Source organism: Bemisia tabaci, chromosome 8 (genome assembly GCF_918797505.1).
Source record: "Bemisia tabaci chromosome 8, PGI_BMITA_v3".
Lineage (NCBI taxonomy): Eukaryota > Metazoa > Arthropoda > Insecta > Hemiptera > Aleyrodidae > Bemisia > Bemisia tabaci.
This window is the reverse complement of record NC_092800.1, coordinates 14,999,365-15,016,546: the sequence shown is the minus strand read 5'-3', so window position 1 is coordinate 15,016,546 and position 17,182 is coordinate 14,999,365. Positions and strand designations below refer to the sequence as shown.

Below are 17,182 nucleotides of genomic sequence, written 5' to 3'. Positions count from 1 at the left end.
GAAAGAGTGAGTTTGACCTTTTTCACTGCCCTTGTGAATGTCATGATGTAAAAGATGAATTTTGTCCTGAGTGGTTTATCCACAGTAATAATTTTAATATTTATAATTCTTTTTAAGGCACTAAAAACGTTCATGTAAAGGAATGTGGCTACTTTTGTTCATATCTTGTCAACTATCCAAAAACACAGTGCAACTCCTAGTGAAATTTTGAACGCTGAAATTAAGTCCATTTCAGAAAACGTGATTTTTCAGGGAGTGGGAAGTTAAAAAAACGAAATTATAAAAAATTTAAAGTTTTCATTGTGCCTTTTGTATGTTCTGTGTTCTAATTCTTAAATATTCACCGTGCCATCTAATTACTACAAATAATTGTATCCAAGACCCTGTTTCTGTTTCTTATTCTTCGCTGGACTAACTCTTTTTTCTTCTCTGTTTCAGTTTTACAATGGCCAGATGGTAAGTTACGAACCTCTTTACAAAGTTAGTGAGTAACTACAGCTTGCATGAGGGCAGACCTTCAATCCTCCCTTTTCATTAATCAGCCCTGATTCAAGAGACGAAACTAATAGTAATGTTTTATCTCAGGCAGATCTAGCTATTTGGCAACACCGGATTTCCTCCATTTAAAGCTATGCTAAATAATCGACTCTTGTCGGAGCACCTGGCCCCCCAAGAATCGATCCATCTCCTTAGGTTTAACTGGAGAAAGACGATGTTGCCAATTGGCTGGTTCCGCCAATGTCTCAGGCTGAAAGTAATGCTTCTCTCCACGGATATTTCTTTATGTTACAGAATAGATATTCTGCCGATTGTCTTTTACGTCAGTCAAATTTAATGATGAGATTGCATTGTTGATTATTTAGCAGTGAAATTACCCTCCTCCAATCCTTGCATCATAACTGCTTTTAATTTTTTCAGCGTCTAAAATGATTCCTTTGTTTTTCCGACTCCAGAATCCATTATGCTCAAATAGCCAAAATAATTAGACCCTAGATAAATCATCCCTGTTTCTAACTTGAAAGCAACCAGTACTGAATTTTTCACCCTTTCAAAAAGGAATTGTTACATGCAATGAGGATGTTTGATCGAACCATCTATTCCTCAATAAAATTTTGAGAGAAACATGAAGGTGCCACTTGTTTTCTAAACTCAGAAGGAGCAGTGAAAGTTTTTGCAAGTTGGCAACACTATTTTTCCTTTTATCAATTGTCGTTCCCAAGACAAAAGAATGTACCCAACTACTTTTCAAAATTGCAAAATATCCACTCGTAAATTTTATTTCACAAAGAAAGTGCCGGACTCCCCTCACCGGAATTTTCATGGGAAACCAGGAAAATTTTGGAAAGAATTGTACGATTATATTCAAAACCTTTAGTCAAACGCCAAGACCTCTAAAAGTTCTCTTTATTCTGAATTTTATCAAGCTCTTTTCTATAAAATGATGAGTCTTTCGACCAAGAGTTGGTTCCATCCTCTTTTCTGAAACCTTCCTGCCAATCCTAACAATGGAACATATTTCCCAGAATTATTTCTGTGAAATGATATAATTTTGAGAATGCTATTTTGATTTTCACGTTAACACCATCGCTAAATAGCTAAATTGTTTGAAAGAAACTTTGGTTTTTTGCTAAGGTACTTATGCTTTGTAGTATGTGTAAAGGAAGGTAAATGTCCTTTTGTATTGGCTGTATTTTTCGGTCATGCCACAACATGGTTTTGATGTAATGATTACTTTTTCCATCACATTCTATATCTAATAGGAGGTTTTTCCTGTATATTACGCTGTCTCATGCTTTAGCCTCCCTATTCCTCAGGAGTTTAAGTAACTGTCCTGGCAAAGAAAATTTCCTAACCTCTTCAGCTAAACGCTGAAGTACAGCCACTCTATTTTGGTCTCCTATGAAAAGTAATGTTGTCAGCCAAAGTGCGAAACGACATATCACCGTTTGTGATGTTGTAGACTTCCTGTCATACTTTGTTTTTCTTTGGAAAACTAGTCAACTTAATTACTTGAAAACTTCCGTACTTTTCTTTCTCTGTCTGCAGAATATTCTGCATACATTCTAGCTCTAAAGTTGGCTTTGTAATAAGTAAAAGTATCATCAGAAATAACATTTACATTCTTGTTTCGTTCATGACAGTTACTTCTACTCCTGCAAGCTAGTTATTTGCAAGCAACTTATTTGTGTATTACGTAATTTTAAATTGTCACTCTGTCTGATAGCACGATATTCACCATGATACAAGCAGATGTAAAAAACCTAGCAAGTAATACCTGGTCAAGCTTACCGTAATGTGTTCGTGTATTTGATAGCAATGAGCTGACTTGCCGCATGAAAATTGTCAAACTTCTTCCCCAGGGGAGGAATTCTTTGCCCTAGTCCAGAAAATGAATCCTCTCGGCAGGGAATAAGGCTTATGCAAAATCACAGATTACTCTCTTCTCCATCCTGATCTTAGTCTTGTCTTCTCACTAAACTGCTTTTTATGTTGATTATGTGTGAATGATCACTCTCACACTGTCACAAGGCCTCCTGCATTTTGAAGAATTCAACCAGAGGGAAGTTCTAGTTCTGACTGTAAACTCTTTTCTACAGTAGTCTGGTTGCTAGTAAAATTCTATCTCCTTATGACTGTTACGAAATCATTCACAATTTCTTTTTAGAAGTCTTACTTCTCGTTAGACCCGAAAAATATTTTCCAGAATAAGAGGATTACTTCTTATCATCACCTGAATTTGTCTGCAATCTGTACACTTCTAGCCTTATTTTGATCTTGGGTCAAAGGCAAGTGTCATGAATGTCAGGTCATCCAAGTTGCAAGGATTATAGTAACTGGAAATCGCTCAGTTGAAATCCCGTTTTCCGTTACTATTATTCAAGTGGCATTGAAAAATTCAGCTCTTTCAGAACCCAACTTCAGTCCATAGGGATTTATCGTTAATCTTTACAGCAGATTAGAATCTTTAATGAAAACGCCGTTTCTAACTAAGTGACTAATCTTTCAAGTGAATGTGGGGTTATTAATATGGTTCTTCTCCTGTCTATCAGCAAGTTTGAGGCTACACACCTGTACAAGATTAACAAATCAATTGAAACAATTGTTCCTCTCTCTCTCTCTCTCTCTTTCTCTCTCTTCCGCTGGCCAATAATCTAAATTTTGTTCGATTTTTGACAAGAAAAAAAAAATCCAGTGATCCAGTAAACTTGTGATTAAACGTTGTTATGGTTTAATCGAATTGATCCCAAGGGAAAAATTAATTTAAAAATGGAATTTTGTATATTCCTCTGATGCTGGAATCAGAGTCACTTTTTGCTCCTCATCCATTGGTTTTGATGTCTGTTTGACTTAATTTAATTTCTTTGCATGGTTTTTCTGCTACTTCAGTCATCATTGATGACATCAAATACCCCCAGAGCAATCTACTAGCACAGTAGCCCCTTGGGCCTTTTTTGAGATTGAATGTGCGCTAAGAAACATTGCATCGCAGGAATTGTCTTAAGTTTGAATGAAATCTTTCAAGGCAATTTTATTCCCTTTATTTTCACTTATCTGTAGTTACGGCCAGCTGAAGAGAGGTCGGAGACAAGAGGAAATTATCTCCAAGGGTAAGCAGTTTGCAATGCTTACCCCCAATGACCACTCCAACTTTTGAGGTTTTTTTTTTGGTTTAATTTGTCAATTTTTGTAATTGTTTTCCGTTGAACGGTTCCATGATTTTTAATCAAACGGTTTGGTGTGACAGGCTTCAGACTGCCCGCATGGTCATGGGTCTCCAACCCTTTGGCTTTAAGCAACCAGCGCCGTAGAAGGTGATATGAGTAATATCAAACTTCCCCTTATTGTTTCTGAATGACCTGTTCTCTCTTTTCCTTCTTGAATGCAACTAAAGCTATTGCGTATGTTCTTTTCAACCTCAACTATCCTCCACTTGGTTTCGATTAACTTGTCTCTCCCAATATTAAATTATTTGTGCATGTATCACGAGTTTTTCAAATTTTTCCCAAGTCTCGCGGTGGAAAGCGATGCTCCTCGCAAATTAAGCATTTCTCTTTGACGAATATCTTTCAGCAGTGTGTTTTTTGAACCCCATTTCACATTCAATTTTTTTCATTCCTCTCAAAATGGCTGTCTCTCCGCTAGAACTTAGTTAGGTACCTCTTTTTGAAGATAGTTGTCACATATTCCCATCTCAAGTTTATCCGGAGAAGTTGTGGAGACACGGAGTCAGTTCGTTCTCTCTTTCCTTGTCCTTAATGAGGTTTTGATAGTGCTTCTTGAGCATTAAGCTAGTTTCAATTATTCTTGATTATTCTCCCAAAAAAGCTCTGATGTAGTATTGCAGGTATTAGATAGAATAAGATAGGGAGGTAGATTGTTGATAGAAAATAGAGTGCGAGTATGCACCAATGGGTGCTTTCTTAGTTTCATTATAATTTCAGTTATGTGGTTTTGTCAGCAAAAAATGATGGGAATCCCCATTCACTCTACGTCCGTCATAGGTATCCCTAACACTTTCAAGTAGTAGCCGTTTGCATAATTTTTTTTTGTTTTTCTCAAACCAGTCACCCCTTCGTTTTGGTTTGCATTTTCACAGGGATTTTTTTCTTGGACCAGGTGGTCTTAACTAAAGCAAATTAGGAAAAAATTATGGGAAAGTAGAAGAGGATTATGGGAACTTCTGCCCTCCGCCTCTCGTTTAAGAAGCACCAAATGAACTTGCTAGTAGATTTAGAAACAAAAGAGAAGAGATTCGATAGTGGACCAAAAAGCAGAAGCTTGAGAATCATGCTTGAATGTCGGACTATGGAGACAGGGACTCCGTTTTGCAACATTTTTTCGTGTGTGAGTGAGAGCATGTACGTGTGTGTTTGCAGCGGCTCTGCGGGGAGTTGCTATTCAGCGCGGTAGAGCACGGGCCACGTTTCCGGCCACGGCTGCGGCTGCAGCAGCGGCAGCCTTCGCACGTCACCCCTCACCCCTTACTGCAGCCACTGCGGCTCTCAATCCCTACACGCCGTAAGTATACTCATCCTCCTTATCTCCGCTATTACCTGTCGAGTAATCGTCCAGGGTTGTATTTGTCGCAGGCAAATTGTTAAATTATCCATTTCGTCAAATGCCCAGGCAAGTAGTCAAATGCTCTTGCATTAATTGAAATTCTGCTCATTTTGCTAACTGTAGAAAAAAAAATTCTTTAATCATGCAGGACAGATTTCTATGTAAAAATTTGCCTCATACAATGATAAGTAAGTTTTTTATGGTCCTAAAATGGATATTTATCTCAAAATGTGCAGCACCTTATGAAATGAAAGAGTTTTCCACAATTTGGATGGTTGAAGAAGTGTAAGCAGCATTTTTGAAAGGAAAATATAATGATAGCTTGTATTTTTATAGATTTTTACTCCCCTATAATATTGAGAATACAAATGTCTTTGTGAATACACACAAAACCCTGTAAACTCTCAAAATTTGACTATTTGCCTACGCATTTGATAAAATGCTTGTGTTAATTATTTGCTTGCGACTAATTCCTAGTTGCTCCATAAACAGATCCTTTCTTTTGAAGGCCCCATTTGGTTTACACTGGAATTGAAGGGAGGTTTAAGGATTCCAGCAAAATAGCACAAAGGAAGGATGATTTTTGCCAACCTAATCTAATAAACTAAAATTTAGCAGTATAACTTTAGAATTGGACACTTGAAAAGAATAACAATTATTTACCATTACATAAACTACAGAATACAAAAGAAAATATATCGGGAGTTATCTAAATTTTAAGGCAGGTTTACGTCTATCTTAAAGTTTGTCGTAAGAATTTTTTCCTCTGCATTCTGTACTTTTTGCAGGTGCGAATCACTGCCATCCCTTTCAAAGTTTCATTTCCGAAGTTATTAAGCTGAATTTTACTTGGTTTACAAAAATCCTCCTTTTCAAGATGCAATCTTGAGGGATTCCTTGAACCTTCCTGAACCACAATGTAAATCGAATAGAGCTTATCAAAGAACAACAAAGAATATGATCCTCAGAGACTGTCCTGATATCAGAAAAACAATACTGCCACCCAATTTAGCATTAAAAGCATTAGTATTACTGCTGAGATTGCAGTGATCCAAAGTGCAATATTCACAATCAAGGGAGACCTTGGCATCTTCAATCTTTTCCCTCCTACCAATCTCAAGTTATAGGCTGGTCTTTTGAGTTGATCATCATTTATTTCAAAGCATACGCTTGGTATGCTTCCTAGTGTATTCATGTTTTATTTCCATGCAATCAGCCAAAATCAGCTTTATTCTCTATTTTTCAAATGAAATAATTTCACTTATCCCGTTCATAAATCTGACTCCTATTTTTGGATTAATTTTTCTCGCAAATTCACGTACTGTAATGGGTACCCACATAAAGTCTCAGTCAATCTCAGTTAATGGTACGAGTATTCATTTTTCACTTTGTTGTATTTTTTTAAATGATGTCTTTCAATGGTTGGATGATTTCAGAAGCTCAATTGAACTAATACGGTAGCATTTCATCCCATGATTGAAAGTCTTTTTTAAGAATTTGATACATTGTGCTTTTCCACTTCTCCTCAGTTAATTTTCAAGTTAATAGCTCTAATATAGTTTTCTTTGCGAAAAGTAATCCCTAGCGAAATGACACTTTCGGAAAAGCTCTTAGATCATTCTAATTTTTAGATTGAAAAGCAGGGGTGTCAGATTTTGAGAACAAGACTCCCTCAAATTTGAAGATTACTCCATTTTTTTTATGTATTTGGTGTATTTGATCAATTTTGATCTTTCTCCTTCAAACTGCCCCCTGAATTTTTTGCTTCCCCCCAAAAAAGGATCCTTGAAGTAGATGGGTATCTTGAAGATGCAGTTGTTATATTCATACTCATCCTAGACAACCCATACCAAGAAATTTAATCAAAAACTCAGTTAATTGTTCAGGACATTTTGTCTAAAATCAGATGAATTATTCCCAGGATTATTTCAGCCGAGGAGCTGAGAATTAACTAACTCCAAGACTCAAAGGAGATCATGATGAAAGAGGAAATGATTTTGGGTGTAAATGAGAAATTATGTCTAAAACCCGAATTTTAAAACAGAAATTTAAGATGCAATGATGTAAATGCACAAATCTGAGCCTTTAGAAGTAGATGATTTATCAGATCTGGGCTTTAACCCGTATTGAAGCTGAAAATGCCCTCAATATTTATCTAAATGTAGCAAAAGTCGTTTCTTCAAAGTATTGGAGCATCCTTTCTTACACCCATCCAAACTTCAGATTATTTTAAAAAGAAAAGAGAACAAAATAACCAGCAGTGTATGCATGATTTCATAGTGATACATTTAACTGACACATTATTGGTTTTGTATCAATTTTTGTCGCAAGTCTTGAAAGTATATCTTATTCAAACTGTCAATCCAGCATACTAGTCTCCTCCTGTTCTTACATTAAGCTAGCAAGATCTAGTATAGAGCATCTGAGATACAATGTGTTCAAGGTAAATATAGCGGTAGGTTCCTATCAAGCATTGAGATATCAAACAAATTTTGCTAAATTATTGGTTTCACTTTTAAGTCTCGGCAAACTACGCTCAGAGGCACAGCTAAGCTGTTTCCTCCCAAAGAATTCCTTTTTCCTATCCCCAATTGAAGCTGAAAATACGCAGAGGTGAAATATGGTATTCAATTAGTTTAATTTTATGCCTAATTTTTGCGTTTGCATACTTGAGCTTTATTATAAGATTCACAAAACAGATTCTATGGGGGAAACAACTCGAAGATGTCTCTAGGCTAGGCGGGGTCAATCCATCTTTTGCTAAAAATTCAATGTGAAACCAATATGTTAGGAAAATGTGTTCAACATCTCAATGTTCGCTTACTCTCGCTATCGATTCACCTTAACAATAGAATGCTCTTTGATTCAACGGTTTTGTTGATCCCTTTTCATAGAATCTTCAAATCTGAAGATAGGATATTTCCTTTGTTGTTTCCCCGCTTAAGCTAAGCAATTTAATTACATTTATGTAATGCAGAGCCAGGAAGATATTAATCTTCATAGAGAGCTTTTTATCTCTAATTTCTTTTTTCAAAATATCTTCGAAATGTTGCATTAATTGAGGGTGCAGGGAGTTGCATTGACAGTTTAAGTATACCGATTTGTGCTATGACCACTTAGATATGCATACGTTCATTAACTGTGTGACTTGATTGTTTTGCGCATGGAATTAATCGTTCTATGGTTACCTGATATTCATTGTACATACAATTTGAAATGGCTCATTTTTCTGATTAAAAAAAAAAATCAGAAAACCTTAAAACCGCCGTCACCTCTTCTTGTGTTACTCCCGCTTTTGTACGCTCTTAGTTATGGAGGTGGAACTGACCAGATATCTTGCCACTCCTGTTAGTGCGGTAAATAACTCATCTACTCTCCAAGCATTGCTGATTTTTCCATGTTTATTTAACATCGAACTGCTCGATATTAACTGCTTTTGTCCTATGAAACACAGACTCATCAATTTATACAAGTCTCTTGTCGCAATTTGATTTCTTCCTTTCTGCCCCATCCTTTTTCCACGATTTTTTATTAGATTTGATATTCGAATCTACAAACGAAAATGCATCGGGCTAAATTTTGTAATAAGAATTTACCATTTCTGGCTCATTTTAGAAACAACGTTTGTGACCTTAGTTTTCCTATGCTGACACGTGCTTTTACAAATGAGCCAGCAATAGTAGTTCCAAATTGCATAATTGAGTCCATTTGCAAGAAGAGTCCCTATTCTACTGGTTTAAAAGCTGCCATTCAGCAGACGACTCTAACTTGTTTCATTTGTACTGTTGAATATTTTTTGCCCTGCTAAATTAAGGAGTTATTTTCCCTGTAAGCTGAGTTCTTTTCACCATAGGAGCTTTTTTTTTTTTTTTTTTTTTTTTTTTTTTTTTTTTTGTAGGCTGAGTTATATGATTTACCAGAGTTCAAACTTGCGTTTATCTCATTGTCTGCTGTTATTTTTCTTTTTTCAGTGGTGTTTATTATGATCCATTCCTCGCAGCTCAAGCAGCCACGGCTGCAGATAGTAATTATCGTCTTCAGGTTTGTAACCCATTTTGTATTTCCTTTGATCTCTATTTTTCAACCTTTATAGAATGGAGTGAGGTGAATCTGCAAAATATAATTCTCCGTCTCCTTTCCTCGGAGGAGAGTTTTTGTTTTTTCTTCTTGGTCATCTTTCTTTCTTTTTTCTGACCAAGTTATAATTGCAAGTACAGACTCCCAAAAATTGAACGTAGAATTGGTGAGAAAGAATGAATGATTAACCACACTCCCTTCATCTCAGATTTTCGAAATCCTTCAGCAAGAAATACTACCATCAAAAAGAAAAAAGAAAGAATGTTCTTCACTGAACAGAAATCAAGTTTTTCTAATACCTCGTTAAGTTGTTTTCTATCGAAGAAATTTTATTAATTGCTGATAATCAAGAAATAAATCCTGGCTATTAATAATCCTGCGAATTCAGCCTGAAACATATTTTTCTAGTTTTTACTCGGTTTTCTCTATCCTCCCCAATGATATTATTGATAAATAGGCATTGACTCATGCAATGTGTGTTTTTACCGCCACGTTCAGAAGTACTTAATTATTTATCGAAGGTTATAAAAAGCGTTGTTTGTTACAGGTGGCACCTGCTACCCCAGAGGTAAACATACGCTTACGAATTATTTCTCATGCCAAATTAATATGTTTGTGTTTGTTTCGAAGTTTTGGGTGGAAGATCTTTGCTTGACTAAAACCAGACCTCTACTTTGAATTAGATTCATTAACATGCTTGCGATTTACCCCTTTTGAAAGTTTTTTATACATGTATCTAGACAAACCCTCCAAGTCTTAGCTATTCTTCTGCTGGCTGTGCCTTTCACTTTCTTTCGTGTTCCTGTATCTTACAATATTTAGCTACTTTATTGGATGACTTGAGCTCTCATAGCTGCCTTGTAGGCTAGCACTCTTGCGACACTGACCATCAAAATATTTTTTGTCATGGAAGCAGCATCTCTTGAGGACTCGCCTCTCAAATTTTCTTGCTTCTTTATATCGAAATGCACATTCCAACATGTTGCTAGCAATGTCATCTTTAATTCTTGGGAGTCAATGTAGATTCCTGATGTTCGTTTGTTCCTTTGAAAGATGTCAAAGCATCGCTAGCTACTTTAACATAAATTGTCAGGCATGTAAGAAGTAAACTTGCCTGCTCCAACTGAAGTCATGAATTTGTTCATTATGTTTGAGTTTTTTTCTTTATAACGATAGAATCTCATTTCATGGTCTCAAGAACTTCTGAGCTAATTCTCAAGTTGTCTCATTATGCTCAATTATTATTCTCAGTCTGACGCAAGCCACTGATATTCAATGAAGCGCGTGAGCAGGGAAGAGTTAAGTTATCAGTATACCTAAGTGCTGAAACACCTTCAACGGATATTCTCTGTAAGAGGAAATTCATCAGCGTTAGAGCTGATACACTTTCAACTGATACTTTATGTAATGCTGAGAGTAGGGAAAAGTCATCGACATAAACGCTCCCTCAGTAACTTCTCGGAATCAATTTTGACTTTTGCTGTGTTCTGTCCCAAAGTATAAGTAGATTAGTTTTGAGCCTAGTAACAAACCTTGTCTTTTAATACAATTACGTCGTTTTGGTCGTATATCAGCCAGTTCATCCTTTATTTTGTGATTGTAGTTGCTTCTGAGCTGGCGTACACCAAGCACTGCAATAAGAGTAGATAATTTTGTGTAAATATTTCACTCACTGTGTTAGTTACAATGAAATTAAATTCTAGTGCAATGTTTGCACTGGATCTTGAGTCGCAATACCTAATATTTTGATAACTAACCTGCCTCCGTTGATTTTTCATGTATCATGACCTGACCATTTGGAGAAATCGTAGGGTAATCCGCATGTCCTTGTTTTTAATTAGTCGTGGTTTCGGTTTCACTAAGCTCCAATTGTGTCAGCTTGAATCCTACCTGACATTGGACAGCATGGAATTGATGAACTGAAATGTTTTTGCTTTTTGGGACATAAAAAACAACATATCTTGACTCTCAATGCACGCTTTAAACTTTATGTTTGACTTTGTTCTCACTTCTTGCCATTTATTCGCTGATTTTTCAGCTCAGTATTTTTTTCTCATCACTCGTTCCTTCATTTTCCTTATCAATAATCATCATAACATTAGCTCCTTTCGCTGGTTGTACCACCCAGAAGAATATAATCTTAAGTCAAAGTACTCTCTGCCTTTGATGGTGCAAGAGAAAAGTTATTATAACCTTTTTCTTTCTCTTTTAATGTAACTTTACCTTCCTCTGCTGTATTTCTCATTTTTTTTTTTTTTTTTTTTTTTTTTTTTTTTTTTTTTTTTTTTTTTGATTTAGTAAAAAGTAGTGCGATTATTATTGCATGCCATCCTAAGTGTAAAAATTACTCTCACAGTTTAAATAATGTGTTTTGGTAAATACTTCATAATGCAGTTTTACACTAGTGCTATGTGGTGTGAGTTGTGCTATATTTTGTGAATTCATACGGCACTCTTGTAAACCAGTGCAGCTGATTGAAAAATAGAAACAATACTAAAATCACTGCTTTGCAAAATTAAATGGAAGTGACAAGATGAAACAGGCAAAAGCCATTGAGTGTTAAGAATATCCATGATGCAAAGATGGATCTCTTTTTAGTGAATAACCAGGCATTCACACCTAAACTTGCATTCCAAAAAAAAAGGCCAGACAATTTGGAATGTAATTTCAAGCGCCTAAAGAAGGTGATCTTGCACTTGCCCTGTTTGTATCATCTGTGGCATTGGTGAAAATTAAACGGAAATTCTTTAGAAGAAGTTTGCAAGGAGCCTTGAGATTTTTTTTAATTCACAAGTCTCCCGTCTCAATTATAATTGCACTGCACTGAGGATTGGCCCAACAAGATCGAAACGCATCTGCAGTTGCCTTCCTAAATGGACGTAACTAGTGTTGCTCCAAACAGCGCATCTCTTTGAGGGAAAATTGTGCCTGTGTGTGAGCTTTCTCCCTCTGTAATGAGATATCAGCTTTAAACTGAACTGTTTACGCACGATGGCCAAAAAACTCCATCATCGTCTTACGACCCGTGCGTTTACTGCAATCAGTTCGGGTCAATTATAATTGGTAGAAGAATGAGATCATTCTAGTCATTCTCGCAAGATGTCTGTTTCTATGAAACTGCAAACTACTGCCTTATCCTCTGCAACTCCGTAGCTAGTGCCCTTACTAAAGTTGCGTTTGCCAGATGTAATTATCTCATTAATTTCCTATTTGACGGCACTTGGAAACAGGGTGTCTAACTGTCTACAGATCTTGAAAACCAGAAAGTGTCACGGAAATCGAGAACAAGTCAGGGACTTTAATATAGGAGGCTGGAAATTTGCAATATTTGGAAACTTACTATGTGGAAAAACATCAGTGCCGTCCATGCCAAATAACCAAGTCTCAGTCTGGCTCTGGAGAAGAATAATATTCAATCATTTTCAGTTAATTGAACAATTAGCACATGAGAAAAGAGCCTGGTGCCTAAAGAAAAAGGGTTCGCATGTGTCTCATTATTCTAAAAATGTTCGTTTTCAGTTCGACGTGTTTAAAATCGTCAATGTGGAATGTAAGTTGATTGTTCTAGTCCGAAAAACCCTGGGAAAGTCAAGGATTTTTTTCTTGCTGAGTCTGTAGACACCCTGAGAAAGTAAGTTAGGAAAAGAGGCTGCCACCAGCTGAGGCAAATAATAAAATACTTAAGAAATTAGTGTCAGAAAATTCAGTGTGTCATAGCATTGACAGTCAAAAATTCAAAGTTTAGTTTGTTTAAATAGTTTTTACCTTGAATTCTGTCTCTTCTATCCTCATGCAAACACAGAGGGAAAATCTGGGCAACATGGATCTTAGAAAATATCCGAAACCCTGCATAAAAGAAAAACGCAACATGAAACTCATCCTTTTTCAATTAAGGAGGGTTCTTCAAGAAGAGTCCATAAAATGAAATAAGTTCGTTTCTTCAATCTATCTTGTCTGGACAAGCCGATATCAGTGGTCTTGGCAACGCTGCTGTTTGTTCAAACAGCCACTGTTCAAAGAAAAGAATATACGTCGACTATTCTGCCGTGCTAAGGAAAAACGCATTATGAGCCTTTAGACGTTGTCAGATCTCCTTTAATCAAAACCAATTAATCGGAAAAATTGTTATTATTTTTTGTCAAATTTTTCAGATAATTCTGTTCGCAATTTGATCTAAAACAGCTGAAAATTTCATAGTAAAATATGCATAACTTTCCTAAGAAATACATGTTTTATCCGGAGAAATTTGGCAACTCTCGAATGTTCACATAGCGTTCCTCCTTAGCTTGGCAGTATTGTGGGGTCCCCATAGTAAAATTTGACTTTTCTATGAATTTTCTTTTAATTTAAAGGTATCATTCACTCCTTGTCAATTCCAATCTATCCATTGGAAAAGCTGAATTTTTACATTGTTACATTGACCCGCTGATTTTCCAAGAAACCTTTCCCTTTTTTTTAATCATATTCATTTTCCTTTCCCTCTCTGCAATCAAAGGACGTTATATCTTCTATCCTTGGCTCTGTCAAAGTCAATATACTCCCTCCAAATTTCAACTTCCACCTAATTTTAGTATGCATTGAGAGTTAAAATGGTTAGTTTTTGAAGGGTCAGTTTCCCTGAAAGCAAAAACATTTTGGGAAATTATGTCAATTTTCTCCTGCAACGAGCCTCAGGCTGTTCTTTTGGAGCTTTTTGCAATTCTTTGTGTTCAAACTCAAACATTATTCCATCATAATTAAAAGTAAGTTGGTTCAAGGAAGATCCTAGAAGGAATAATGAGGATAGATAGCAATCCATGTGGTGTATATTGCAATTTTATCAATACGGATGTATCGCAAAATTATTGGAATGAAAGATTGCGCTATTTGTTCATTTAATGCAATAAAACTGCCCCTAAATCTATGCCCATTTTGAGCAATATAATGATCTTTAAACTGCAATAAATGAAGTTAAAATAGAGATTCTATTAGCGTTAAATGGCAGTTTTATTGGCGAATAATGGCAGTTTTATCAGGAGATTAGACCTCGATTAAAGTTGGTGAAATTGCGTGAATGTTGAAAATCCTGGTGATTATATCGGGATGAAGTTAGAATGACTGACTGGAAAATGCGATTTGCGCAGTTGTATCTGAAGTCTTAACTGTTGAGTCCTGTTCAGATGAAATATCCTGTAGTTATGTCTGTCATCAAATCTTGGAGGAGTGATTGTGACATCAGTCATGGAGGTTGAGGTTTTGCCTGGGGTCAAGGTGTTGGGAATTTTTAGACTTCATTTAACCGATTTGAAATTGACGGAACAGGTAGCGGCTGCTGCAGCATCACCCCTCTTGAAGGCAGCGGCACCGGCCGGTCTGACATCGGCAGCAGCTCAACAGGCTAATTACGTAGCAGCAGCTTCTTATACGGCGGCGGCGGCGAGAGCGTACAACGCGGCGGCAGTGGCTGCGTCTGCCTCGACGCCAGGAAGCGGTCTTGCTGGCTATGCACCAATTCCTGGGTGAGCGCATTTTGTAATCGTGTGGCTCATCGAATCACCATCCAACGAACTCGCAACTCTTTCTCTTGTAGTCCAAATCTAATGACTAGTTTAATGCTAGGTTTGTACGTTTAATGAAATGTATATTTTGTCACCTTCCGGCCAAAGTATCACAAGTGCCTTGCGACGTTTAAAAATTTCTGCTGCCATTTTATTTTTTTTACAGAGAAATTGTTCAATGAAGCTGTCCACAAATTTCACTGAACTTTCTTTGTGCTGCCGATAAATTTCGGTGAAATTTTTAAACAGACTCAACCAACAATTTCTCCGCAAAGATAGAAAATGGCGGCGGAAATTTTTAAACGTCCCATTGTGATACTTTGGCCGGAAGGCGACGATTTGTCATTGACTGACAGAAATGTGGAAAGTCTAAGAACAAGTTGAGAGAGTTAACTTACATATTATAATAATTTGTTTTCCCTTCGTGCCCGAGGGATTTAAGAGAAATTTGAAAAATATATTCATCAAATTTCTATTAAACCCACTGTCGCATACCTAGCAAAGTTTACTTTAACATAATTTGTTCCTTAAATTGATGACTTGTCAGTTTCTTGACTATTGTCATTTACCCTTCTTATTCAAGCCTCAGTTTTGACGAGAAACAGGACTTTTTTTGGAGTTGCATTTTCGTATGTGATGGTGATACGATTGTGACTCGTGTGTCCGCATCTATCGTTTGCTTTAATCCCTGATCTCTGTTCCTTTTGCAGGTTTTATCCAATCATGATAATTACATCGTAATCGCTATCCCCAAACCCATTTTAACCTCCTCATCTTCATCCTACCCCTCTGATGAATCCTGCTCTTCTTTCAATTCAGACTACTAAGTTAGTTTTAGTGGTAGTGTAAGTGTAAACCCAGTTACAACCTGTACCCTCTAATTTATTTCTCTTCAGGGTTGCCTTTATCAAGGAATACCGAGAAAATCGAAAAATTTCAGAATCTTGAATAGTCGGGGAAAACCTGGAAATGACAAGTGCCGGAGATAATTTTTTTAGCCCTTTATTTGCTTTCTGAAATAGATTAGACGTTTCTAACAACAAATTTTACTTGGAAACTATTTTAAATTATGTCTCTTCAACCACCTGGCATATTTTCAATTGTCAGGGAAATTCATTTTCTAACTTCTGTGGCAACCCTGATACTATAATTTTATCTATCCTAGCCAGTCCTAACGCAATTTCAATGTGTTTACTTTTTTATTCCAAAGGAAAGGGTTTCATGCAAAAATCCACGTTTTACGCACGGGTTTTTATCATTCATACTTCTTTATTTATCTATCATCTTTTTTATAAACTAAGACCAAATACGAATTTTTTCCAAATAAAAGTTTATCTCTATTGATGGACCATTGAAAAGATATTGAGCCCCGAGTTTTTCCCCATCATTTTTCTTTAAAGGCAGGCGTATCTATTGTGCAATCCACCACTTCATAATAACTTTAGCTCTGTGGCGAGATATCCTCTATGTCAGAAATTCTGAGAAGGGCACTCGTAAAATACTTGCCAATCTATTATCATACAGGAATGCTCCTACTCGGCATATTAAATGCAAAAGAAATGCTTAAAGAAAATGAATAAACAAAATTGATTTTTCTGCAATGAAAGTTCAGAGGAAAAAAGATAGGCAGTAATGTAATCTAATAAATCAAGAGAGAACAAAATTTTTCTAGCCTGAAGATGTTGGATTCTAGAGGCTGGACTTAATTCAGCTAATTTTGTGTACTTTTTGCTGTCGTCAGGTATGGAAGAGAGGCATATGCAGATCCTTACCTAGCAAGTCAAGGCATTGGACCCATAGCTGGCTACCAGGTAAGAACAGACCTCTGTTTATTGTCAACTGGAAGCACCTAAGGAACTTCCATAACCAAAACAAGATTCACTGAAACAGACACTCTTTATGGAACAAAAAGTCTAGAAAATTTTGGAGATTTTCCCAAATTTTAGGGAATGTTAAACTCTGACTAATGAAGATCTCATAATGCCTTCTAATTCTCTTTAGTAAGGAATGACTGCATTCGTAACGGACACAGCTGATGGAAGAATTGAGTAAAATTTTTTGAAGAAAAAATAAGATATACAGACAATGCTCAACAACAATCGCCAATTTTTTTTCTATGCCTACTTAGCACTAAAATTCAAGTCGGAGTAATGTTTCTAGCCATTGCAAGATTTTTTCTGCGTTCTTTGTAAAGCTGACAGTCAGGCAATTAAAGTGCTCTCTCTGGCATGGGATTTTGCTAATTGAGGGTTTCTGGCAGTCAGCAGGCAAATTTTTGAAATGATGGACAAAAAAGATTTAGGGAAAATAGAGTAATCCTATTGGTTGAAACTTGTGGTTTTTATAGACTAAGGGGGAAAATGATGGACTAAATAAAGGGTCTCCTTCTTTGTCCATTACAACCACCTGTTTCCACCAGTAGGATTGCTATATTTTCTCTTTGTCTTCATTGTTGATTACTTCATCTATCAATTTCAATAATCAGCTTGCAGGAAAGTCATGGCATT

General features: G+C 36.4%; 1 protein-coding gene across 8 annotated transcripts in view; it reads left to right on the top strand.

The window, feature by feature from the left end:
- Nucleotides 1–17,182, top strand: part of LOC109037236 (RNA-binding Fox protein 1) — a 108,813-nt gene that overhangs the window by 86,314 nt on the left and 5,317 nt on the right. For 4 of the 8 annotated variants that reach the window (XM_019051804.2, XM_072303080.1, XM_019051803.2 and 1 more), the window contains 6 exons: nt 439–456; nt 4,878–5,019; nt 9,033–9,102; nt 9,686–9,706; nt 14,440–14,636; nt 16,417–16,486. In XM_019051804.2, coding sequence (XP_018907349.1) covers nt 439–456; nt 4,878–5,019; nt 9,033–9,102; nt 9,686–9,706; nt 14,440–14,636; nt 16,417–16,486 — 518 coding nt within the window. Of the gene's footprint in view, nt 1–438; nt 457–3,745; nt 3,813–4,877; nt 5,020–9,032; nt 9,103–9,685; nt 9,707–14,439; nt 14,637–16,416; nt 16,487–17,182 lie in introns of all 8 variants that reach the window. The other 4 variants (XM_072303082.1, XM_019051808.2, XM_019051806.2 and 1 more) reach the window with 3 other exon arrangements.